This window comes from Hyla sarda, chromosome 11 (assembly GCF_029499605.1).
Source record: "Hyla sarda isolate aHylSar1 chromosome 11, aHylSar1.hap1, whole genome shotgun sequence".
In the NCBI taxonomy this organism is placed as follows: Eukaryota; Metazoa; Chordata; class Amphibia; order Anura; family Hylidae; genus Hyla; species Hyla sarda.
The window spans coordinates 92,703,515-92,729,732 of record NC_079199.1 but is presented as its reverse complement, the minus strand read 5'-3'; the positions used below and the strand labels follow the sequence as shown (position 1 = coordinate 92,729,732).

At 42.6% G+C, this 26,218-nt stretch overlaps 1 protein-coding gene across 8 annotated transcripts in view; it reads right to left on the bottom strand.

Annotated features, from left to right (window-relative positions):
- Positions 1-26,218, bottom strand: part of LOC130295589 (keratin-associated protein 5-3-like) — a 75,258-nt gene that overhangs the window by 16,065 nt on the left and 32,975 nt on the right. For 6 of the 8 annotated variants that reach the window (XM_056546440.1, XM_056546439.1, XM_056546443.1 and 3 more), the window contains exons 2-5: positions 15,917-16,033; positions 7,008-7,120; positions 3,961-4,092; positions 2,252-2,386 (exon numbers count right to left, since the gene is read on the bottom strand). In XM_056546440.1, coding sequence (XP_056402415.1) covers positions 2,252-2,386; positions 3,961-4,092; positions 7,008-7,092 — 352 coding nt within the window. In that variant the 5' untranslated portion in view covers positions 7,093-7,120; positions 15,917-16,033. Of the gene's footprint in view, positions 1-2,251; positions 2,387-3,960; positions 4,093-6,945; positions 7,121-15,916; positions 16,034-26,218 lie in introns of those variants that run through there. The other 2 variants (XM_056546437.1, XM_056546444.1) reach the window with 2 other exon arrangements.

Genomic DNA, 26,218 nt, shown 5'->3' with positions numbered 1-26,218 from the left:
TGGATTTTTTAAAATTAGACTATGCTAAAGGAGCTGTAACGTTAGTGTAGGTCAAAATATAGTGTCTGTACCTGTGTGTGATGGTGGTCTCGCAATTCTTCTGTGATTTTTGACCCTACTTTTATTTTTGCCAGCATACAAAATGAGTGTCCTCTCAGGTTTTCCCAGTTTGCAGTGCGGCTCGAGACATTGCATCACTAGTGAGATTTTCGAAGGGAGCCTGTCTTTGCTTCAATTTGCTTTGATCATTTTGCAAGAATTAGAGGCACCCTGGTCAGAAAACACTGGTCTATTGCATTGAAGGCAGCAAAAGTGTGTTTCAGTGGGTAGGGTGGCTAATGTATGAGAGGAAGAAAAATGACCTCACACTTACAAACAAGGAACTATGGGATTTGTAGTTTGAGAGAACGAACTCCAACAGGAAATACCAGTTCACAAAAATATAGCCACAGTGTCATAGTAATTTCACAGCATAGCCATTTAGCCCCAAGGCAAGTGCAGATCCTTCCTAAGCATGTCCATTACTGTCTGCCAGGTACGTACTAAAATCACTTTATGGTGGATTACCCCTTTAAGCTTCAAAATCTGATTATTTGACAAAAATTGTATATTTTATTGTTTTTCCATAACCTACAAGTTGAAATCACAAGAGCAATTACCTAGATTTGACATCTTCTTCAGCAAAGATATGGAGTGGAATTCATCAAGCTGTTTAGATAGTTTTTTCAAAGGGGTACTCCGCTGCTCAGCGTTTAGAACAAACTGTTCCGAATGCTGAAGCCAGTGCCGGGAGCTTGGGACGTCATAGCCCCACCCCCTCATGATGTCACACTCTGCCCCCTCAATGCAAGTCTGTGGGAGGGGGCAGGACAGTCATGTCTCGCCCCCTCCTATAGACTTGCATTGAGGGGGCGGGGTGTGACGTCATGAGGGGGCGGGTCTATGACGTCACAAGCTCTAGCATTTGAAACAGTTTGTTCCAAACGCTGAGCAGTAGAGTACCCCTTTAGTCTAAAATTGTCTCAAAAAAGTCTCAGTCACTTCCTCTGCAACTTTTGTGCGACATTTGCTATCGATCATATCTGAAAGTGAACTACCTCTGCTGTCCATTTTAGGAACTGTCCGGAGCAGCATATGTTTGCTATGGGGATTTTCTCCTGCTCTGGACAGTTCCTAAAATGGACAGCAGAGGTCAGCAGAGAGCACTGTGGCCGTGACAGAAGAGAAATCCAAAAAGAAAAGCATTTCCTTTGTAGAATACAGCCCCTAAAAAGTACTGGAATTCAGATTTTTTAATAGAAGTCATTTACAAATCTGTGTAACTTTCTGGCACCAGTTGATTAAAAAAAAAAAAAGTTTTCCACGGGAGTAGCCCTTTAAGGAAAAGATGACGGTCAGGTACCGTGGTAAGTGGTAGGCGACCGCAGTCGCGAGACTGCGGTCGCCTACCACTTACCCCGGTACCTGACTGTCATCTTTTCCTTAACTCCCGGTTAATCCGCGGCAATCCGGTCTGAGGAAGGTCTTAATTGACCGACACGTGACTTTGATTATTGGATTGCTAAAATAACAACGTTTTGTTTTTTCACCGCAAGTGGTGTGTGCTACATTGTTTTTTACATTCATCAAGTGTCATGTGACCTTCGTTGAATTTGGAGCAGGAAGGTATATTCTTAGGCGACTTTTCACATCTATAATAGCACAAATACTGGTAAAATATTGATGAATGCCCCTCACGGTCCTCAAACTTTGTGCCGATATGTGAAAAAGACCAAGGCCAGTTCCTTCAATGAACTTACAAATAGCACAACTGTATTGGGAACACGTTACAATAAATGAGACATCATCATAAAACATCTTTCAGTACAGCAATACATTCCACATTACATTTTCTTCAATGGTCCTCCTGGGAAGAATTGTATTAGATAAAACACATGTCGTATGTTTTTGTAAATCTACGAAACTTACATAGATATAATGTAGAGATATAGTTGAAATATTATCTAAATATCGCCGTCCAATTACAAAAACAAATGATCTCCGTCAAAGCCGATCCTGGATTGAACATGGAGATCAGAAGATGAAAATATTTTTGATGCCAAAATGAAAAACATTTTTGAACTTGGCCCAATAAAAAATAGTTTCAATGAAAGTCATGTTTATTTTTTCCCAAACAATCCTCCTCCTAATCCTCCTAATCCTCCTCCTAATCCTCCTCCGTATCCTCCTCCGTATCCTCCTCCGTATCCACCTCCGTATCCTCCTCCATAGCCACCATTTTGTCCACATCTTGAGCACCGTCCTCCACATCCACCACCTGAACATCCACGTCCGCATCCAGCACAAAAGAAGTTTGAGAAGAAATTAGGGAGTCCATCAAGGAATCCTGGTGGTAAAAAAAAAAAAAAAATTAAGTATATTTTTTTTATGTTTTATTTCTATCTCAAAAAGACAAATACAATTCATGTTATTGTTAAAGGGGTACTCCGGTGGAAAACAATATTTTTTTTTTTAAATCAACTTGGGCCAGAAAGTTAAACAAATTTGTAAATTACTTCTATTAAATAATCTTAATCCTTCCAGTACTTATCAGCTGCGGCATGCTACAGAGCAAGTTGTGTAGTTCTTTTCTGTCTGAGCACAGTGCTCTCTGCTGACACCACTGTCGGTGTCAGGAACTGTCCGGAGCAGGAGCAAATGCCCATAGCGAACCTCTCCTGCTCTGGACAGTTCCTGACATGGACAGAGGTGTCAGCAGAGAGCATTGTGGTCAGACAGAAAAGAAATTCAAAAAGAAAAGAACTTCCTCTGTAGTATACAGCAGCTATAAGTACTGGAAGGATTAAGATTTTTTTTTAACAAATCTGATTAACTTTCTGGCACAAGTTGATTTTACATTATTTTTTTTTCCACCGGAGTACCCTTTTAGGCCCATTGTTCGAACTGGACTGTAAGCCAAATTTGTGCTCCATGGTAACCCAGTCCTAGTGACCCCCAACTCTAAAGGTTATTTTACACAGGCTGATGGGCTACCAATAATGAGTGTCATGTGAAAAGTTTTGGTCGGTGAGGGTCTGGGTGTTTAGACCCCCACCAATTGTTAGAATGAGCAGGGAGATACCGTTTCTTTGTTGCAAGGACACAGTGGGGAGGGAACGTGCCATCAGTAGGGGTCTGAACCCAACCAAAACTTTTGAAATGTCCCTTGGCTATGTCTAAAGTCTAAAGTTTTTTTCAAATGACAGAGCACTGACAGATTCAAAAACTTTTTACATGTTATACATCTTGGAAAAACATTGACCTTCCTAATATACTTGATAAAAAATCATGACTTAGAAAAATAGACCACTAGGGGTCCCCATAACATCCAGAACACAATCTTGTCCAGCTGCAGCTTCATCTTTGTCCCAGCTGAGGCACAGACTGGGACAAAATCCAGTTAGTAAGGATGGGATTAGCACTCCTCTGTGGTCACTCCTCTCCTATCAGACTACTGTCTAAACACATAGAGAAGGGGGTGACAGAGCAGCCTCCAGTGATTGGATGAAGACAATCAGCACAGCACAGCAGGCTCAGTGATGAAGTGAATGCATGGTGAGTGAGGGCGGGCTCAGTGCTTGCCTGGATACGCCCCTTCCCAAGCACTGGATGTCAGAATGAGTGAGCAGCAGAACAAAGGGATTTGTGAGCCAAATACAGAAGCTAGACACATAAAATAGGACATTTTGAGAATCTGCATAATCTATCGAGTAAACTATATAGGTATTTTTTTTTATGTTATGGATTGGGCAGCCGGAAAAGGGGCATATCCCAAGACTTCAGTTCACCTAACCCCAATATCTTTATCATATAGCAAAACCATCCAAGATATTTAAAAATAAACTTTAGGAAACTTTGAATTGCACCCCAAATAAGAACTCTCTATTTTTCAGTATTTGTCTTAGAGTAGACGGCACTTACTGTCAACGGAAAAGCAATGTAAACCGCATCCGATATCACAACAACTCTGACTGCCCAGACAGTCTGTATTCCGCATGCACGGACTCACCGGAACCGACTGACAGTTTGTACGAGAAACAGCGGCAGGACATCCTACAAAAGAAAGAAAAAAAAGGAAAATTTGTTCACAGGGTACTTTTCTTCCTTAGTTAAAGGGGTACTCCGCTGCCCCAGTGTTGGAGCGGGCAGCGGGGGTCGTGACATCCCGGACACTCCCCTCATGACATCACGTCACGCTCCCTCAATGCAAGTCTATGGGAGGGGGCGTGGCGGCCGCCACGCCCCCTCCCATAGACTTGCATTGAGGGTGCGTGTCCATGACGTCACGAACCCCGCCGCCCGCACCCAGCATTCTAAATATACATTGGTACTGCACAGAGATCACGCGGGTCCCAACGGTGGATCCCCGCGATCAGACACCTTATCCCATATCCTTTGAATAGGGGATAAGATGTCTAGGGGCGGAGTACCCCTTTAAATACCCAGCAGATATTCCGCAGCAGATGTGTATGCATTATAGTAACAGTTTTCACCCATGCACTGCTGGTAAAATACTTTTTTATTGAATTTTTGCATTGAATCGACTTGTGGTGTGGATTGCAGATCTGCAGTATGTTTATTTAAAGGGGTACTCTGCCCGGAGACATCTTATCCCCTATCCCCCATGTCAGATCGCCGCGGTCCCGATGCTGGGGACCCCAGGGATCGCTGCTGCAGCACCCCGCTATCATTACAGCACAGAGCGAGTTCGCTCTGCACGTAATGACGGGCAATACAGGGGCCGGAGCATCGTTACGTCACGGCTCCGCCCCTCGTGACGTCACGGCCCGTCCCCTTTCAATACAAGTCTATGGGAGGGGGCGCGGCGGTCGTCACGCCCCCTACCATAGACTTGCATTAAGGGTGACGGGCCGTGATGTCAGGAGGGGCGGAGCCATGACATCACGCGGCTCCGTCCCCTGTATCGCCCGTCATTACGCACAGAGCGAACTCGCTCTGCGCAGTAACGATCCCCGGGGTCCTCAGCAGCGGGACCGTGGCGATCTGACATCTTATCCCCTATCCTTTGGATAGGGGATAAGATGTCTAGGGGCAGAGTATCCCTTTAAATTGTGGATCCTTTCCCTGATTTTTTCCCAATTTTTCCATTTTTTTTCCGCAGCCAAATCTACAATTAAATACTTTCCAATACATTTCTTTTTTGGGGGTTCTTTTTAACATTCTCATTGACCTCCCAAAATCCACAGCGTGTAACCTGTGAGGAAAAGCAGTCGCCCATAGCAACCAATCAGATTGCTTTCATTTTTAAATAGGCTTCTGTAAAACGAAAGAAGCAATAGTTAACTCCTTAAGGTGTGTGTGTGTAGGGGGGAGTATACAGTATACAGCCATCTACAGTATGTAGCAGAAGTTCCATTTACCCACCATCGTTACTGATTGGGGATGATGGGGGAGATTTATCAAAACCTGTGAAGAGGAAAAGTTGCCCAGTTGCCCATAGCAACCAATCAGATCGCTTCTTTCATTTTTAACAAGGCCTCTGCAAAATGAAAGGAGCGATCTGATTGGTTGCTATGGGCAACTCAGTAACTCTTCCTCTGGACATGTTTTGATAAATCGCCCCCATTGTGCTTTTTAGAATGGCTTTTTGTTTAAAAAAAAAAAACCTGAAACACCGGTCTCTATAATTTGCTCCTATACCTTCCTCACAGTATATTAATGTAATAACCAGGGATGTTTTTACATTGATCTAAAAAAAAATTGTAAAATTTACAGCGCACTTCTAGTTTATTATGGAGATACCCCCAAAGCCTTTAGGAATGTTATCTCTTTTAGTATTAGCTGAAAATATCCTAACAAAGCAGGAAAAACTACCGAGGGTTAATGCACAAATGCTAAACTGAATAGGCAATTGATCTATTTTTATAATATTAAGATTATAGAAATGGAACTTCAAGGACTTAAGACAAAAACTGCTGAAAAAACACTGTGTGAACATAGCCTAATAATCTCTCTGTCTATCTATCTATCTCATATCTATATATCTCATATCTATCTATCTCATATCTATCTATCTATCTATCTATCTATCTCATATCTATATATCTCATATCTATCTATCTATCTATCTAACTCATGTCTATATATCTATCCCATATCTATCTCATATCTATCTACGGTATCTCATATCTATCTATTCATCTCTCTCTCATATCTATCTATCTATCTATCTCATATCTATCTATCTCATATCTATCTATTCATCTCTCTCTCATATCGATCTATGTCATATCTATCTATCTCATATCTATCTATCTCATATCTATATATCTATCTCATATCTATCTATATCATATCTATCTATCTATCTATCTATCTCATATCTATATATCTATCTCATATCTATCTATCTATCTATCTCATATCTATCTATTCATCTCTCTCTCATATCTATCTATCTATCTATCTATCTATCTCATATCTATATATCTATCTCATATCTATCTATCTATCTATCTATCTCATATCTATCTATTCATCTCTCTCTCATATCTATCTATCTATCTATCTATCTAGCAACAGGAGAATACAGCAGCACACTGCTAGCACAAAGATATAGATGAAACATGAGTATATAGATAAAACATGAGTAGATAGATAGAACATGAAAAGCTATATTTGTATATTTAGCCTAGCAGCCTGCACCTGCAAGCCAGGCTTTTACAATAGTTTGGAATTAATAGTGCTGGCCAACTTATTCTTTGGTTATCTATCTATCTAGCTATCTATCTATCATCTATTTCATATCTATCTATCTATCTATCTCATATCTATCTATCTATCTATCTATCTATCTATCTATCTATCTATCTATCTATCTATCTATCTATCTATCATACACTGTACATGGTCAGGCACTATACAGATATACAGCTATTGTAGTACTTGCTATAAGCTCTAGGTTGTAGACAGGTCTGTGAACCTTCATCCGGTCTCTTGATTCTTACTTGGTCTTCTCAGGTAATATCCTGATGCTGGGGATAGTAGTGCAAGGATCAGGGAGCACAGCAGCAGGCACCCCGGGGACGGCATCTTGTGGCTTTGCTGGATTGGCACCACCCTGCCAAATTTATAGCTTCATTAATTCAGGCAATGAGGGTGTTGTCCATTGATACAGCCTAATTCTTCTCATATAACTCCCTTCATTATTCCATGATCACATGACTCTGCAGAATACAGTGCTATAACTGAGATGGAAAGTTTTTATACCAGTGGTAGACAAGGGGTTAACAGGAGAAGCCACTGTCTAGTGTACAGCTATATGGACTCCCACTGCCTCAACTGAACCAAGTTTTGGTGAAAGTGGCCCCTGGTGGTCCATAAATACCTTCATATATGTTGGGACCATTAACAAGGTGGAAGGTAATACTGCAGCCTATACTCATGGGGGCGCTGTGGCTGGATGGAGGCCCTGTTCCTTGCCCTAGGACTGATACTCATTGAGGTCACTGAAAGCGACATTATAATGGAGGCATGACTGGCACTGACTGGGTACTGAGACAGACAATGATGGGGACAAGGTAGAATGTCACTGATAGGGGCAAACATTTAATGCGTGACACTGTTGTGAGAACACTCTGACACAAGACTGCTTTTTAATAAAGTTTTTCAGGATAAGAAGAACATAGATGATTTCCTAAAAAAAAAAAAAAGCAAAAAAACTGTAACAAAAAAAAAAAAAAAAACAGCACCGCTCTTGTCCTCAGTTTGTTTGTGGTACTTCAGGTCAGTTCCATTGAAGTGAATGTAGCTGAGTTGTAATACCACACAAAACCTTAGGACAGGTGTAGCCCTGTTTTTGCAAGAAAGTGGGGTGTCCCGGTACAGTGCAAGAAAATGTGGTGTCCCGGTACAGACATGGTCCTGTTCCTGCCTTAAGTCCCCTTAGGGAGAGTCCCTGCTCTCCTGCAGGGCTTTCCCCCTTTCTCATCAGTTACTGCACATATGGAGGCATTGTAAATGTATTGTACATATTGTCTATTCTATATAAAGTTGTACAAATGTATAGGACCTTCCTGAGTCATGTGATACTGTCATGTGATGTACCCAGAGTTCCCTGGGTACAGGACCTACAGGCCTTGCAGCCAATGGGATTTAGTCCAGCCTCCCTAGCATATAAGGGGCTGTAGTCTCTAAATTCACTCTCTTAGTCAATTCATCTCAGGTAGGCCAAAGCCTAAGGAACCTGCAGCCACTAAAAATGTGAGTTATCAAGCTCTATCTATAATTCCTAGTGACTACTACTCAACTCAAGCATCTAATTAGTAGCACAGAGGCCTGCATAAATCTCAATACTACAAGTCCCAGCAAGCCTGTGAGGTATCCTGCATCCCGGTGGCCTCTAGAGAAACTGCATAATTGTAAAGACTGTTCCATAAGAAGTTTTAGTAAAAGTTCCAGTTATTTGCACAATTCCTGCTGTGGACATTCCATTATTTTTGAGCCGGTTGTCGGCAGGGCCCTCTACAGAAAACAACCGCACCCTGGCATCATGCAACACCCCCAGACACCACATAGCCATCTATGTTTTTCTCATTTTGATTAACTACTTAAAATTCCCCTATTCTGACCCCTACTTTTTTTTTATGGCTGTATAAAGGATCATTTTTGGTGCTGTGATCTGCAGTTTCTGTTGGTATATATATATATATATATATATATATATATATATATATATATTTTTAGATGGGGTATTTTGATCACTTTTTAGCAATTTTCTTCTAATATAACCAAAAATCTAAATCAAAATTAGTTTTTGTTATTTTTCTTTTACATTTATGCTACTATTCTCTGTTTCTAATTGTGTACTGTGCTCTTCTCTAGGTTTTGACTCTCTAGCTTATCCCTGGTTTACTCTTTTGTCTGATTTTGTACCTTTCTGCCTGTGTGCTGCTGGCTTGGCCTGTCTGACCTCCCTGACAGCTCCATAGGGACCATTGCTCAGTTAGGGGCTGCTGTTTAGTTAAAGGGGTTATCCAGGATTAGAATAACAGAGTGGATTCCTTCCATAATCAGCACCACACCTGTCCTCAGGTTGTGTGTGGTATTACAGCTTATTTCCATTATGGGGGTACTCCGCTGCTCAGCGTTTGGAACAAACTGTTCCGAACGCTGGAGCCGGTGCCGGGAGCTTGTGACGTCATAGCCCTGCCCCCTCATGACATAATGCCCCGCCCCCTCAATGCAAGTCTATGGGAGGGGGCATGGCAGCCGTCACGCCCCTTCCATAGACTTGCTTTGAGGGGGCGGGACGTGACATCATAAGGGGGCAGGGCTATGACATCATAAGCTCCTAGCGCTGGCTCTAGCATTCGGAACAGTTTGTTCCAAACACTGAGCAGCGGAGTACCCCTTTAAGGTGAATGGAGCAAAGTGTTAATTCCACACACAAACTGAGGACAAGTGTTTAGCTGTTTTTGAGGAAAACAGACATGGTTTTTATATCCTTGATAACCTCTTTAAAGGGGTATTTTTTTAAATCAACGGGTGCCAGAAAGTTAAACCGATTTGTAAATTACTTCTATTTAAATGTACTTATCAGCTGCGGTATACTACAGAGGAAGTTCTTTTCTTTTTGAATTTCCTTTCTGTCTGACCGCAGTGCTCTCTGCTGACACCTCTGTATGTCTTAGGAACTGTCCAGAGTCGGAGCAAATCCCCATAACAAACCTCTCCTGCTCTGGACAGTTCCTGACATGGACAGAGGTGTCAGCAGAGAGCACTGTGATCAGATAGAAAATAAATTTAAAAAGAAAAGAACTTCCTGTGGAGCACACAGCAGCTGATAAGTACTGGAAGGATTAAAACTTTTAAATAGAAGTAATTTACAAATCTGATATTAATGGGGGAAGGCTCCACAGACTTGTCTTGTATCCAGTCATAGGGGCGGTGACACGGTCCACTGTGTCCCCTCCCTCAAGAAAAGTCATGGTACTCACCCTTCAAAGTTCTTTTTTAGCTCTATGTGGCATCACAAAGAGCTGAGGATAACGCAAATTTGCGAATTCGCAAATATTGCGAATACATTCGCTATATATTCGAAATTACGAATATTTTTTCCGCATATGCGCATATTCCTTCTTTTCACTTGTGGGCCAATTAGAATGATGCAAATACACTTGTCAGAGGTTATCAACAACATCCCTAGCAACCAATAACAGAACTTAGAACTGAACACCTAAGGCCGGCCCTGCCAGGACCCATCTCTAATGCCAGACTTAACCAATCATGGTGATGCCCGGCTTTTGATTGTAGCGTCTAAAATGCAAGTAAAATGTCCCGTCAGCTGTGTGAAAGGTCCTCGGGCGGCTCCTGGCACTTCACCCCGGAATCCGCGTGTATGCGCTTATAGATGTTGTACTCTTTGTGCAACATCTCCCGGTTAGCATAACCTTTTTATACTATTTAGCATTGCCTCCACCGGAGTAACGGCACAAGTCCGCTCTCTCTTTTGTCTCTCCCCTTCCCATTTTTTTCTTTCTCTACACATGCTGTCAGCTGTGTGAAAGTAAGTAAAAACACCTAACCTGCCAAATTCAGGACCCGGGAAAGTGTCTACTTCCCTCCCTCACAAGCGTCTAGAAGAAGTGTATGTGGTAGAGCTTTTCCCACCACAGCAGAGCTGCGCAAAATTCATCATCCTGCTGCACCTTCTTGATAAATAAGATGCACGCTAGTCAAGCCCACCCCCCAAATAAACGTGGGAAAATAGCTCTACCATAGACGTTCTCTGATAAATCTGGGCCCTAGAGTCTGAGCCTGGACAGTTCCTCTTGAGTCACTATATTGAGGAGTAAACCACTAGAAGCCCATGCCACCATTCTTTACGGAAAGATATGGCACATAGTCAAGGAGCAACAAATGCTGGGTCTTCCTGTCCCAGAATTTAGCATCAGGAGCATTTATGTAGACCATTAGTACGATCCTACAGTCATAATTAACCCCTTTCATCTGCCTCTCCTCCTATTATCTGTAAGTTAGAAAGAAAATGGTGCAAAGATAGTGGGATAACATATCAATCCTCTTTATTAGAAAAGGGAAAGATTGTCCTGCACTCGGGATGCAGTCAAAAGTAACTTTTCGTTATTAGAAATCTTCAGACAATGGTCACAACAGAGTAAAACGTCAGACATGTTTCGCACTTTCGTGCTTAATCGTAGACTTTTAACTGCATCCCGAGTGCTATACCAGTATTTGGCCGAGGGCGGGACCGGCACGTCCGTGCACAGGTGGTGCAGCCATTCCGAGAGGTGGTGAGCGGTGTACGAATCTACTCAAGCAATCCTCTTTATTGGCCTTAAATGTATAAGCATGAACTCTTGACATGTTTCGATCTATGCGGTCTTAATCATAAGCAATCATAAGCCTTATGATTCATACAGCATAGGTTGAAACGCGACAAGCGCTCTGTCTGTATGTGGCTTGCTTATACATTTACAACAGATAACGAGGATACCATTTGAAGATGAGCATGTTGGATCCTTTTCCTCAAGTTGGACTGTTCTGACAGGGCGGATCCCCTGTGTCTGTACACACATCTATATGCACACAGATGTACTGGCTCTCTGTTTCGTTAATGTATGGGGTCTGCTGCTATTTTAACTAAAGGAAACACATTTTAATCAAGTAATAAGAAACTTTCAGGTCTAGCCTACATTCCAAATAAAGGTGTATGGATGAAAAAGCTGTCTAAAGGGGTTCCCATGAAGAAGAAAAAAAAGTCTTGAAGGATTTTCCACTTGGGTGGAGGTTAAAAATGTTGGGTCAGCTGGTATAGCTGCTCCCAAAATACAACAACATGTGGTTCAGGTAAGGGGAAAACTTCCAGGCTTATTAGAAATACCTAAAACAAACATGTGTGTTTCGGGACGCATGTCCCTTTTTCAGTGTGAACAAGGCTAAGGCTGCATTCACATCTCGTTTTGTACATTCGAGCACTGGATCCGGCTGGGGGAGGGGCAAACCGGGTACTCCCGTACCCCAGCCTCGTCAGCCCATTACTCCATTTACTTTAATGAGCCGACCGGAGTCAAACGGTGACTCCGGTCAGCTCAGTTTTGACCCATATGAGGTTTCCTGACCGGACCTAAAACCATAGGGAGCTGCTGCGCTGACTGACTCGGCTTGTACACAGCACAGGCAATATAGCTGTTGTGTCTACCAGTGAGCACGTCACTTTATTTACGTGTGCTTCACGATTTCAGCATTTCAAACATACTGTCCTACGAGAAGCTCTGCTTGTTTCTTGACTTCTAGATTTTCAATTGTGAAGAAAATGTAGTGTTTACTTTGGTTTCTGGCTGGATTTAGATGTGTATAGCTATGTAAGTTAAAGCGTACCTGTCAGATCCCAGATCAAAAAAATAATACGTTACTCAGCACTTTATCCTGACCATGTACAGCTAATGTTTATGCCTCTTTCACCTATATTTTTTATACAACTCTCTCTTTTCATTAGCTCACAGTGTTAGAAATCCTCTATGGGGAAGGGGGCGTGTCCCTCCATTGTGGTGGTGGGAGGTGATTGGTGTGTGGTAGAAGGGGGTGTGTCCCTCCCTTGTGGTGGTGGGAGGTGATTGGTGTGTCTGCTCATGCAGCCTTGTCCATGAGTCCTCTCTTGTCCATGACTCATGGACAAGCTGCTGCTGCTGCTGCAGAACTGATTACCGTCCCTAGTGGTGAGATTTTCAATGTGTTTCAGTATAACTATATTCATCTAAATTCCTACTCACTCACTATGTTTTAGAGTCCAGTAGATGGTCCTATGCAGTGACTGACTGATATTTCTGTATGTGAAGTCATATACAAAGGCTGTGAATCACTGATTAGGACCGCCTACTGGATTCCTTAACCCAGAGTGAGAAGGGATGTAGATTTTTTTAGTTACTAGCTAGGCCGCGTTCCATCATGACTTGTGACTCGGAGGCATGGATACGTTGGCAAAATCTCAAAGTCGGCTATTGGTGTATCTGTGCCCCAATTAATATGGGCCCAATTTAGTTCAGCGACCCGAATATAGGCCTTTTCGGACATATACAAATTTTCACTTTTCAGTCCAAGTCAAAACTTGTATACGCTCGGAAAATAACCCAAACGTGCTCACTAGATGACTATGTTTGGGTCATTAAATTCAATCTGAGCACAGATACACTAGTGGGCGATTTTGAGATTTTGCTGGTTTCAGTGTATGATTGTCTTTGTAGTTATAGCATCCAGTTGACTTATTAAAATTTTTTTTATTAAAGAAGATAAACGTTTTTTTTTTCTGAGCATGTCAACAAGTTTATTTCTACAGATGACTACAGAAAATAACTATAGAACAGCTTTTTATTTATTTTTTTAATTAAAAAAATTCAATTTTTTATTCTCATATAATGATATTGCTTGCAAATAGTTTTTGGGAGAATTCAATTTCTTGCAATTTACAACATTCAGAGGAAATTACAATAACACAAATGATCTAGATGAGTAGATAAGTGCTGGCCCTTGGTGAAAACCGTCTTTCATGGTAGACAAAAAAAAACATATTTTGAGCAATAACATTTCAAACTCCTAGACATTGCATGTACTTTTCAAATTGTTATAAAGAAACTTCTATTTTTTCCCGAACAATCCACATCCGCCTCCTGAACATCCTCCTCCACATCCGCCTCCTCCGCATCCTCCGCCACCTCCGCCGCATCGGCCACCTCCGCATCCTCCGCCACCTCCGCCACAACTGCCTCCTCCACATCCACCTCCACCTCCACATCCGCTACCAAAACATGAAAATAGACCCGAGAAGAAATCCCCAATCCCTTGTGGAAAAAAAAGAAAAAAAAAGTTTAAACAATTTAATTTTCGTTTATGTTTCGTTAACGCTGTTAAGTCTATAAAATATAATTGTCTAACATGAATTCCTGTCTGTATTTTATACAATTATCTATAATAAATATATTATTGGGCACAAACTTAGGTAAAAACAATAAAATGTTGATAATGAAATGAATTAATGTTTTATTTGTTTTGATCAGGTTTAAATTTTTATGAAATATTATAAAATCACATTTTGTCTTCTTTTTTTTTTTAAAGAGTGGTATAGAACATTAAGAAATTGCTATTTTTACAAAATGCCTTATAAAATTAGTGCACTTTTCCAAAATGCCCGTGTCTTACGAGAATTAATTTTATCTAAACAAAATAGGGATAGGATAAAAAAATAAATAAAAAAAAAACAACTTACCTTAAATAGAATTTTTCAAAATGGCCTTAAAGTTTTAAAACTGAAAATTCCCCCAACTCTAAAACTGTGCATAGTACTGTATGGAAACCAATGCCATTATGACACAAGAATTACTGGAGGAACAGCTCAATGCTATCCATGGATTCATGTGTAATGTGAATATTTTCTAATTTTGAAATGCGTTTAGTTTTATGATTGAATGGGCACTGTCATGTACATCTAATTTTTATGCCTCTATCACCTATACTTATTATAAAAATCCCTCTTTTCATTAGCTCACAGTGTTTGAAATCCTCTTGGGGTAAGCGGGCGTGTCCCTCCTTGTGGTGGTGGGAGGTAGCATGTGATTGGTGTGTCTGCTCATGCAGCCTTGTCCATGAGTCATCTCTTGTCCATGACTCATGGACAAGCCTGATGCTACTGCAGGACTGGCTAGTGTCCCAGTAGGTTGGGGACCCCTAGTGGTGGGATTTTCAGGAGCTGTTTGCTTTAATAAATATTCTAAAATTTCTCAATTTTTTTTAGCAACCATATTACAAAAGAACTTTAATTTTCATCAGGGACAACATATAAAGCGTTTTTGGATCTGACAGTGCCCATTTAAATATATAATAGAGACAGATCTACAGATTTAATTGGCCGTAGTCTGAGTTTTGACATCTTGACCGGGAAAAAACGAGCTGGGAAAAGTGCGTCTGTGAGTCACATGACCTAGACAAACTCATAATGGAAGTCTGTTGGGCTGTGAAGGCCACAGAGACACAGGTCAGGGAAAGAAGCAAAAGGCCTCATGCCTCTCTCCCTGCTTGTTCTCATTATCGATTGGGGTCTGAACTCTCCGACCCAAACAATAAAAACTTATGACAGCTGTAATACCACACACAACCTCAGGACAGGTGTGGCACTGTTTTTTGAAGAAACAGGTTTGTTTTCTTAATTTTAAATGACCCCTCTAAAGGGGTACTCTGGTGGAATTTTTTTTTTAAATCAACTGGTGCCAGAAAGTTAAACAGATTTGTAAATTACTTCTATATAATAATCTTAACCCTTCCAGTACTTATCAGCTGCTATATACTCCACGGGAAGTTCTTTTCTTTTTAAATGTATTTTCTGTCTTACCACAGTGCTCTCTGCTGACACATCTGTCCATGTCAGAAACTGTCCAGAGCATGATAGGTTTGCTATGGGGATTTGCTCCTACTCTAGACAGTTCCTGACATGGACAGAGGTGTCAGCAGAGAGCACTGTGGTCAGACAGAAAGGAAATTTAAAAAGAAAAGAACTTCCTGTGGAGCATGCAGCAGCTCATAAGTACTGGAAGGGTTAAGATTTTTATGTTGGAGTAATTTACAAATCTGGCACCAGTTGATTAGAAAAAAATTTTTTTCCACCTCAGTACCACTTTAATATTTCTTTAATCTTTAAAAAATTTTAAAAAATTAAAAATGTTCTTACATTTTGAGGATCCATTACACATTGTTAGCAGTTTTATCGGCAGTTTTACAGAGATAGAAAACAAACCTGAAGAACTGTTTTCATAACTTATTTTCTTACCCTGATACTCTTAAACTATGAACATGATGCAACAAAAATAAGAAAATGCAAAAGATATATACAAGGGGAGTGAGCACTTACCGCTAAGGCATCGTAGACCACATCCACTACTACAACAACTCTGACCGGATGAGCAATCGGAATCTCTCTGGCATTGCTTCATCACCTGGCAACGAGCAACGGGTTGTCGCGGACATCCTGCAACAGAAAGATCCTAGTGTTATATCCCATGGATTGGTATAGTGGTATATCTTGGTGTAGTTTCCCACCAAGAACAAATTCCCGCAACGAAACATGGCCAACTTTGTAGCATATAACTTCTGAAAGATCAACTCTTTTGGCAGCAAGTGGATGGAAACGGTCAAGAGATGAGATGATGTTATTGACATGATATCATTGCTTTGGAAGCAGATCATGGGGGGCCATGGGCCCCCCATGATCTCCTCCCAAAGCAATGATATCATGTCAACATGTCAATAACATCATCTCATCTCTTGTTCGTTGCCACCAGAAAAGCTGAGCCTGACATCAACTTCGGGCGGCCAACTCTGGGGTTGAATGGATCGGAACTTCAAGTTTGATTTTCTTCAAAATGGTGGATATTTGAGGGACACTCTTTAGGTGTAACCATTCCTAAAAATATTATGGAACTATTTCCTCTAGCTCACTGATTGGCTCTATAGGGAATCATGGAAAATGGAAAGAGGCACATGATCGAAAATCTTCAAGAGATCTTCCAAGTACAGGAAATAGTTACATGGTTCACAAGGTTGAATCTATAACCCTACTGTGATCCAGAGGCAGGGCAAAATTCCTTATGAGGCAGATGCCAAGTGCCCCAGACCCTTCCCAACTCCAAATAGGGTGGGCAATCAGAATATACGGTATATATATATATATATATATATATATATATATATATATATAGTAGTAATATGCAGCACACCGAAATGTAATGCAAAGTGCTTTATTCCATGTAGTACAAAAGCAACGTTTCGCCGGCCTCACGCCAGCATTCTCAAGTGCTGGCCGGCGTGAGGCCGGCGAAACGTCGCTTTTGTACTACATGGAATAAAGCACTTTGCATTACATTTTGGTGTGCTGCATATTACTACTACTATTACTAAGGAACCAGAGGACCATGGCTCCAGCATGCTTGCACCCTGCCTACAGACCTTCATCTTTCTTGATGTGCTGCTTATTTTTGGATTTATATATATATATATATATATATATATATATATATACACACACATTTTATTATAATTTTTTATTTACCTTTCAAAAGTATATTGTGCATATATATATATATATATATATATATATACACACAGAATACAAAAAAAGTTAAAAAAATTATAGAAAATAAAATGTGTGTGTATATATATATATATATATATATATATATATATATATTTCTTTTGATTTATTCCATTTGTTCTACTTTTTTCAATAATTTTGTACATATATATATATATATATATATATATATATATATATGTATATATATTTATATTTTAGAAACTGCTTATCCATGGCCTTTGTCTAGTACTTTAGCTCAGCCTAACAATTGGTACAGCATTCTGTATGGGCAAGTCTGACACTGTTTTTGTAAAAACAAAACAAAAAAAGACAGACCCTTAAAAAAGACTATGCTGTTATCTTCCTATTTAAACTATGCAGCTTGGACGCAACCAGCTAAAAAAATTTTTGTTGCCATTTTTCTATCCAGTTCAATATACAATATGCATGATGTAGTAAACAAAGCAGTATGACATTTTAAGTTACGCAAAAGGGTTGCGTTTCTTGTTATCAGGAATGATCTGCAATGCGGAAGATTTTTCAGATATAACATATGATATTTTACAGTCCCATAAGCCTATATATATATATATATATATATATATATATATATATATATATATATATGATATACACTGCACATAGTGAGGCACATATACAGTATCAAGCTGGATCTGTTACAAATAGGCAGCTAAGTATTTGCTATGAATGATACGTTACAGACAGATGTATAAAGCTGTTTGTCTGGTCTTATTTCTTACTTGGTCTTCTGTAATATCCCGATGCCGGTGATATTAGTGCAACAACCAGGGAGAAGAGCAGCAGGTACCCCAGAGTCCTCATCTTGTGACTTGTGGCTGTCCTGGCACCACCCTGCCACTTTTATACCCTTCTTTATGCAAGAAACTAGGGTGTTGTCCATTGAATTAGATATAGCGTTATTCTTTTCTCACATAACTCCCTTGGTTATTGCATAATAATATGAATCTGTATAATAACATGGTAGAGATCTGATGGGAAGCAGCCTTTTACTATGTGAATGATGTAGTTAACATATATTATGCATCTGGTGTTTTGATAATGTGTTTTAATCGGTTGTTGGAAACCATGACAAATTAGAGTAAAGATAAACTTCCTAACGACCATGTCCTTCTTATAGGAACAGGGACGTGCACTGGCATTTTGGGGGGCAGGGGCTCAAGTGAAACAAAGAACCTCTCTCTACCCCCCCCCCCCCCATTCAGGGCCAATATAAATATAAAAACACCCTCCCCTCATGATGTGCAGGCTTGATGATGCTGTGTCTTCTGCCCTTGATCTTCACCAGCTCCTCTTCTAGCAGTGTGTTGAACGTTACCCAGGCTTTAAGCAGACGTGCCCAACGTGCCGCTCATCTGCTACAGGGACATGCACAGGGACATGCACAGACATTTGGGGGGCAGAGGCTCAGGTGAAACAAATAGCACCTCTCTATCCCCCAAGTAGGGCCAATATAAATATAAAAACACCCTCCTCTTATAATGTGCAGGCTTAATGATGCTGTGTCTTCTGCCCTCGATTTTCCACCAGCTCCTCTCCTGGGAGTGTGTAGAATGTTACCCAGGCTTTCAGCAGACGTGCCCAGTGTGCTGCTCATCTGCTACAGGGACATGTACAGACATTTTAGGGTGCACAGGCTCAAATGAAACAAAGAACATTTCCCCACATTCAGGGTCAATATACATATTTAAACTCCCTTCCCTCCATGCAGGGCCAATCTACATATGTAAACCTTGCCCCACATTCATGGCCAATATACAGATATAACCCTCCCCCCATGCAGGGGCAATATACATGTATAAATCCCCTCCTCTAACATACAGAGTGCCATCATGTGCCGGCTTGATGATGTTGTGTTCTCTTCCCCCTAGTGATCTTCTCTGTCTCCTTCTCTAGCAGGCAATGTATGTATTGTGACCAAAGCTTCGAGCAGACGTGCCCAGCATGTGGCATGTCTGCTACACGCGTTAACATTTTAGTTTTTCTTAAAGGTACTGAGTGGCATCAGAATGATCTGGATACCTGTAAGGATAAGTGAGGAACTGATGGTTCTTTGCTCCACTAGAGTTTTACCTTATCTGTGTCCTAAGGGAACCTTTATCTGTGTCCTAAGGGAACCTTTTGCATTATTGTTAAAGCATCCCTGGTGGCAGCTATGTGATGATGCCTCCTGCGCAGCGCCATGATGCCTGAAGGAGTAGGCATCAAAGGGGCAGCAAGCCCACAATGGCCCTCATTTACTATTGCAAACCTGACATGTTTTTGTTGGGTTGTGCGCCAGATTCTGGCGCATTGCACCAGAAATTCTGTCTGTGCCAAAATGTGCGCCGGAATCGAAAAAACCCGACTAACTCTCCATTTTACTAAGAAAACCTGCAAAAGGGGCGTGACCGTTGGGGAAATGAGGCGTGGTCACCAAAAAGAGGCGTGCTCCCGACATTTTCACAGAAACCCAACATATTTACTAAGGTTTCCACAGAAAATTTAGTGGATTTGAGCTGAGGAAAACCCTACAGATCGGAGCATGTGTAAAAAATGTAAAATGTAAGGAAAGTGGAAAATGTAGGGAAACCTTAGTAAATACCGTGGAAAAAAAATTGTAGGGAATTAAAACCCACAAAGAAACCTACACAACACTCTTAGTAAATCAGGGCCAATGTGTGCATATCCCTGGATAGCAATAAGCTAAAAGCCATAAGCAAATGTCCCCATACACCTAAATCAAACGTTGCCTAAAGGTGCAGATTTATAGGGACTAGACAACTGTTTAAAGTACCTGGGGACCGCCTAACTCTACCCTGATAGACGATGTTGGGGAGTGAAGGATCAGGCTGATTTAGGTAGGATCAACCAATTATCTGAATCTTTGTTTCCATGCCAGATACCATAAGCTATAGCCAGAGACGTCTTTATCTGGCTGTATACAGTGGTCCCTCAACATACGATGGTAATCCGTTCCAAATGGACCTTCGTTTGTTGAAACCATCGTATGTTGAGGAATCCGTGCAATGTAAAGTATAGGACACTGGTCTACAACCTGGGGACCTCCAGATGTTGCAAAACTACAACACCCAGCATGCCCGGACAGCCAACGGCTGTCCGGGCATGCTGGGAGTTGTAGTTTTGCAACATCTGGAGGTCCGCAGGTTGAACACCACTGGTATTAAAGGGTGTACTCACGTGTCCCCGCCGCTCCGGACCGTCACCGCTCGTCACCGCTGCCCTGGATGTCGCCTTTCATCGCTGTCGCCGCGTCCCCGGGGTGTCCCCGACGCTCCGGCAAGGCCTCTGCTTCCTCGGCATCTTCGCTCTCCGTCGCGGCCATCACGTCGCTACGCACGCCGCTCCTATTGGATGACGGGACGGCGTGCGCAGCGACGTGATGATGACGATGGAGAGCGCCGACGATGCAGGGGATCCCGAAGAAGACGCGCCGGAGCCACGAGGACAGGTAAGTGATCGTCAGCGGACCACACGGGGCACCGTAAATGGCTATCCGGTGGCCGCTGAAGCAATCTGCGCTGCCGGATAGCCTTTTATGCGATGGCCCCGACATACAAAAGCATCGTATGTTAATGCTGCCTCTGAGAGGTCATCGTATGTTGAAATGATCGTATGTGGGGGCCATCGCAGGTCAGGGGGTCACTGTACTTCAGATGCTCACTTTGCCGACAGCTATTTTTCCCAACCACCCCATATATTTGGAGGCATATTGAGTGTGGATGGAATTTGACTAGAGAGAGGGGAATAAGCTGTTGCCCGACAACTCTTATTTACCCTGTGAACAACAATATGGGATGTATTGAAACCCAACTTGCTTGATCCTCCTCTACTCCAATATCTTCTATCGAGAGAGAGAGCTGGACAGAATCCCTACGAATTAGATGGCTGGTGGGTCCTGCTACAATCTTTAGGCTTAGCCCACTGTATAAATGTATTGTTTATTAACAACTTTATTCCACTCTTTACAATGAAAGGAATATGCATGTTTGGCCTAGCCAAACATTTATGGTGGAGTCCACAAAAATTTTAGACGAGCATTGAGCATTTCGTCAACAGCTATGGTATGTTGTTGGACAATTTTTCTCTTTCACTAGAAGTCAATTAAGATCTTTTCCCTTTTATTGGTTAAATGAGTCTTCATATCATGTTTTGAAAAAGTATATCTTGACATGGTCGCATAGCATATGTAGGGCCAAAGTGAAATGAAAAAGGTACATAGCGGGGCTAGTGAATTACTGAATTAGTAAATCTAGATATTAACCAGCAAAGGGGTATTCCAGGAAAAAACTTTTTTTTATATATATATCAACTGGCTCCAGAAAGTTAAACTGATTTGTAAATTACTATTAAAAAATCTTAATCCTTTCAGTACTTATGAGCTGCTGAAGTTAAAGGAGTAGTCCAGTGGTGAAAAACTTATCCCCTATCCTAAGGATAGGGGATAAGTTTGAGATCGCTGGGGGTCCGACCGCTGGGGCCCCCTGCGATCTCTCTGTACGGGGCCTCGGCTCTCCGGCCAGATAGCGGGTGTCGACCACCGCACGAAGCGGCGTCCGACACGCCCCCTCAATACATCTCTATGGCAGAGCCGGAGACTGCCAAAGGCAGCGCTTCGGCTCTGCCATAGAGTTGTATTGAGGGGGCGTGTCGGCCGCCGCTTCGTGCGGAGGTTGACACGCCCCTTTCCCACGGGCTGTCGGGGCTCCGTACAGGAGATCGCAGGGGGCCCCAGCAGTCGGACCCCCGCGATCTCAAACTTATCCCCTATCCTTAGGATAGGGGATAAGTTGTTCACCACTGGGTCACCACTGGACTACTCCTTTAAGGTTGTTCTTTTCTGTCTAAATCCTCTCTGATGACACGTGTCTCGGGAACCGCCCAGTTTAGAATAGGTTTGCTATGGGGATTTGCTTCTAAACTGGGCATTTTCCGAGACAGGTGTCATCAGAGAGCACTTAGACAGAAAAGAACAAACTTAACTTCAGAAGCTCATAAGTACTGAAAAGATTAAGATTTTTTAATAGAAGTAATTTACAAATCTGTTTAATTTTCTGGAGCCAGTTGATATATAAAAAAAAGTTTTTTCCTGGAATACCCCTTTAAATAAATGATAAATAAAATAAATAAAAGCTAAATATTAATAATATTTTTTCTGTCTTACATGGTAGCTACCGTACTACCCAACAGAAAAACTGGGCTAAAGCATCTGGCTAAGGGTTGTAGCCCCAATCTGGTCACAGGCCAAGGTTGTGGCCCAAATAATCAACTTATCCCTGGAATGTTGTTTTTAAAAAAGCAGTACCCTTCTGTATAGACAAGAGACCTATATTCTCAAGATCACTGGAATCCCAGTAGTCAACATAAAGTATTAGATGGATTACATTTAACCTTTTTCCTCCAGAAATCCCAATTTCTAAAAAATTATCCATAAGTTGGCTTAGATGTATATTTGCAGTTAGCGCCACTGTATACAAAATCATTTTAAAGGGGTACTCCGCCCCTAAACATCTTATCCCCTATCCAAATGATAGGGGATAAGATGTCAGATCGCCGGGGTCCCGCTGCTGCAGCACCCCCCTATGATTACTGCGCAGAGCGAGATCGCTCTGCACGTAATGACGGGCAATACAGGGGCCGGAGCATCGTTACGTCACGGCTCCGCCCCTCGTGACGTCATGGCCCGCCCCCGTCAATACAAGTCTATGGGAAGGGGGCGTGGCAGTCGTCACGCCCCCTGTCATAGACTTGCATTAAGGGGACGGGCCGGGATGTCATGATGGGCGGAGCCATGACGTCACGCTGCTCCGGCCCCTGTATCGCCCGTCATTACGTGCAGAGCGAACTCGCTCTGTGCAGTAACGATGGCGGGGTGCAGCAGCAGCGATCCCCGGGGTCCCCAGCAGCGGGACCGCGGCGATCTAACATCTTATCCCCTATCCTTTGGATAGGGGATAAGATGCCAGGGGCGGAGTACCCCTTTAAGGCATCAACAATGAAAACAGGAGAAGATAGGAAATCCAAGTTTGCTGTTGATTTTAAAGTATGTTGAATAGATGTCAGATTTTGTGCCAACTATTGTACAGTAAATACTTCGGTCTCCAAATATTATAGTTAGTATTTCTTAGTATGAAGGGTTAAAGGAATTGTACACTTTTGGTACCGTATTTTTCGTCATTTAAGACGCTCCGGCATATAAGACGCATCTAATTTTATAGGATAAAAATCTAGAAAATAAAGATTCTGAACCAAATACAATGTGAAGTATAGGACAGTGATCTTCAATCTGCGGACCTTCAGATGTTGCAAAACTACAACTCCCAGCATGCCCAGACAGCCAACGGCATGCTGGGAGTTGTAGTTTTGCAACATCTGGAAGTCCGCAGGTTGAGGACCACTGGTATAGGAGGTAATACTCACGTGTCCCCGCCGCTCCGGACCATCACCGCTGCCCTGGATGTCACCCTCCATCGCTGTTGCCGCGTCCCCGTCGCTCCGGAACGTCTCTGCTGCCGGGTATTCTCGCTCTCTGTCGCCGCCATCACGTCGCTATGCACGCCGACGCACATGCGCGACGACGTGATGACGACAAAGGAGAGCGCCGGCCATGCAGGGGATCCCGGCACGGAGCAGACACCGAGGAGGCACGTAAGGTCCCTCCCGGTGTCCTGTAAGCTGTTCGGGACGCCGCGATTTCACCGCGGCGGTTCCGAACAGCCCGACTGAGCAGCCAGGTTAGTGTTATTTTCGCTTCAGATGCGGCGGTCAGCTTTGATCGCCGCGTCTGAAGGGTTAATACAGGGCATCACCGCGATCGGTGATGTCCTGTATTAGCCGCGGGTCCCGACCGTTGATGGCCGCAGGGACCGCCGCGATAGGACAGGTATTTGCCGTATAAGACTCACCGACTTCCCCCCCCCCCCCAGTTTTGAGGAAGAAAAAGTGCGTCTTATACGAGAAAAATCTTTTTTCTCAGTAAGATTCCCTACTAATAAACCTAATCCTAGAGAATCCCACTGCCGGGACCCTTAGGCTAGGTACAGACTACGGAATTTCTGCCGGAATTTTCGCTTTGAAATTTCCGGCAGAAATTCCGTTTACTATAATGCATAATGTAGTGAATGGTTTTCCGTTCACAAATTCCCACTTCGGAATTTGTGAAGCGGAAAATCGGGATGAAAAATCCGCTACAAAATTTTCGCCTGAAGAAAGGGGTTGCTCTTTCTTCAGGCGGAAATCCTATCGCAACACATAGCAGTCTATAGGAGACTGCAGTGTCCGCATGGTCCTAGCGCCGACTAATTCAGTCGGCGCAGGCGGAACTCGGAATCTCCGGGCGGAAATTTTCTTCCCGGAGATTCCGTAGTCTGAACCTAGCCTTAGTGATCTGCCATAATCTGCAGTGACTGCGCCACCAAGTGTTCATTTCCCCTGGAATGCCAACAAAGAACAATTGAAGCATGGGCATATAAGGATCATACATAAATATATTGTAGGCTTATGGTTATTAGAACAAGCGACATCTATTACATAGGTGGTGGTTGTTACCTGGGCGTCTGCTGATTATGATAAGAGGTGTGATCAGGACTGTCGGGTTGTACACCTACTTTTTTGGCACAGGAGTTAAACGTGTGTAACAAAATAAATTACAAGCGCAGTAACATAGCAATTATGTATGCACACTCTATCAAGCTGAGACAAGCCGAGGTGGAAAGACCTGTGAATCCTTTAATATGGTATAGCAGGTTCTGTGTTTTATTTTCTGTTCTTAAATCTACTGTGCCCATAATTACTTCTGTGTCATAGGCCCGAGGCTTTAAGAAAGTGATAACAAGTTTCAGAAGAAATCAACTCAATGTCTAGAGTTGTTCTGATGAAAAGACAGTTATATAACCCCTTAAGGTTACGTTCACACGAAAGCAGATTTCATGCGCAGGATTTTCTGCCGCAGATTTCAATGTAAACTAAATGACTTAGCACAGCTTCTAATCGGCAGTTACAAATCCTGCGCATCAAATCTGCGCAGGATCCTGTATGTGTGAACGTACCCTAAAGGGGTACTCTGCCCCTAGTGGCTGGACCCCCCGCCAGGTCTAGATTAAGGCTGCCTGGACGACGGAGCACTTCATTATGATGGAGCCCCCCGCCCGACAGTTCCCCCCACATTAGGTGCAGTACAGTTCCCCACATTAGGTGTGTTGTACAGTTCCCTCACATTAGGTGCAGTATAGTTCCCCCACATTAGGTGCAGTACAGTTCCCCACATTAGGTGTGTTGTACAGTTCCCTCACATTAGGTGCAGTATAGTTCCCTCACATTAGGTGCAGTATAGTTCCCCCACATTAGGTGCAGTACAGTTCCCCTACATTAGGTGCAGTACAGTTCCCCACATTAGGTGTGTTGTACAGTTCCCCCACATTAGGTGCAGTACAGTTCCCCCACATTAGGTGCAGTACAGTTCCCCACATTAGGTGTGTTGTACAGTTCCCCCACATTAGGTGCAGTATAGTTCCCCACATTAGGTGCCATATAGTTCCCCACATTAGGTGCCATATAGTTCCCCACATTAGGTGCAGTATAGTTCCCCCACATTAGGTGCAGTATAGTTCCCCACATTAGGTGCCATATAGTTCCCCACATTAGGTGCCATATAGTTCCCCACATTAGGTGCAGTATAGTTCCCCACATTAGGTGCAGTATAGTTCCCCCACATTAGGTGCAGTATAGTTCCCCACATTAGGTGCAGTATAGTTCCCCACATTAGGTGCAGTATAGTTCCCCCACATTAGGTGTGTTGTACAGTTTCCCCACATTAGGTGCAGTATAGTTCCCCCACATTAGGTGCAGTACAGTTCCCCACATTAGGTGCAGTATAGTTCCCCCACATTAGGTGCAGTACAGTTCTCCACATTAGGTGCAGTATATTTCCCCCATATTAGGTGCAGTATAGTTAACCCACATTAGGTGCAGTATAGTTCCCCCACATTAGGTTTGCAGTATAGTTCCTCACATTAGGTGCCATATAGTTCCCCACATTAGGTG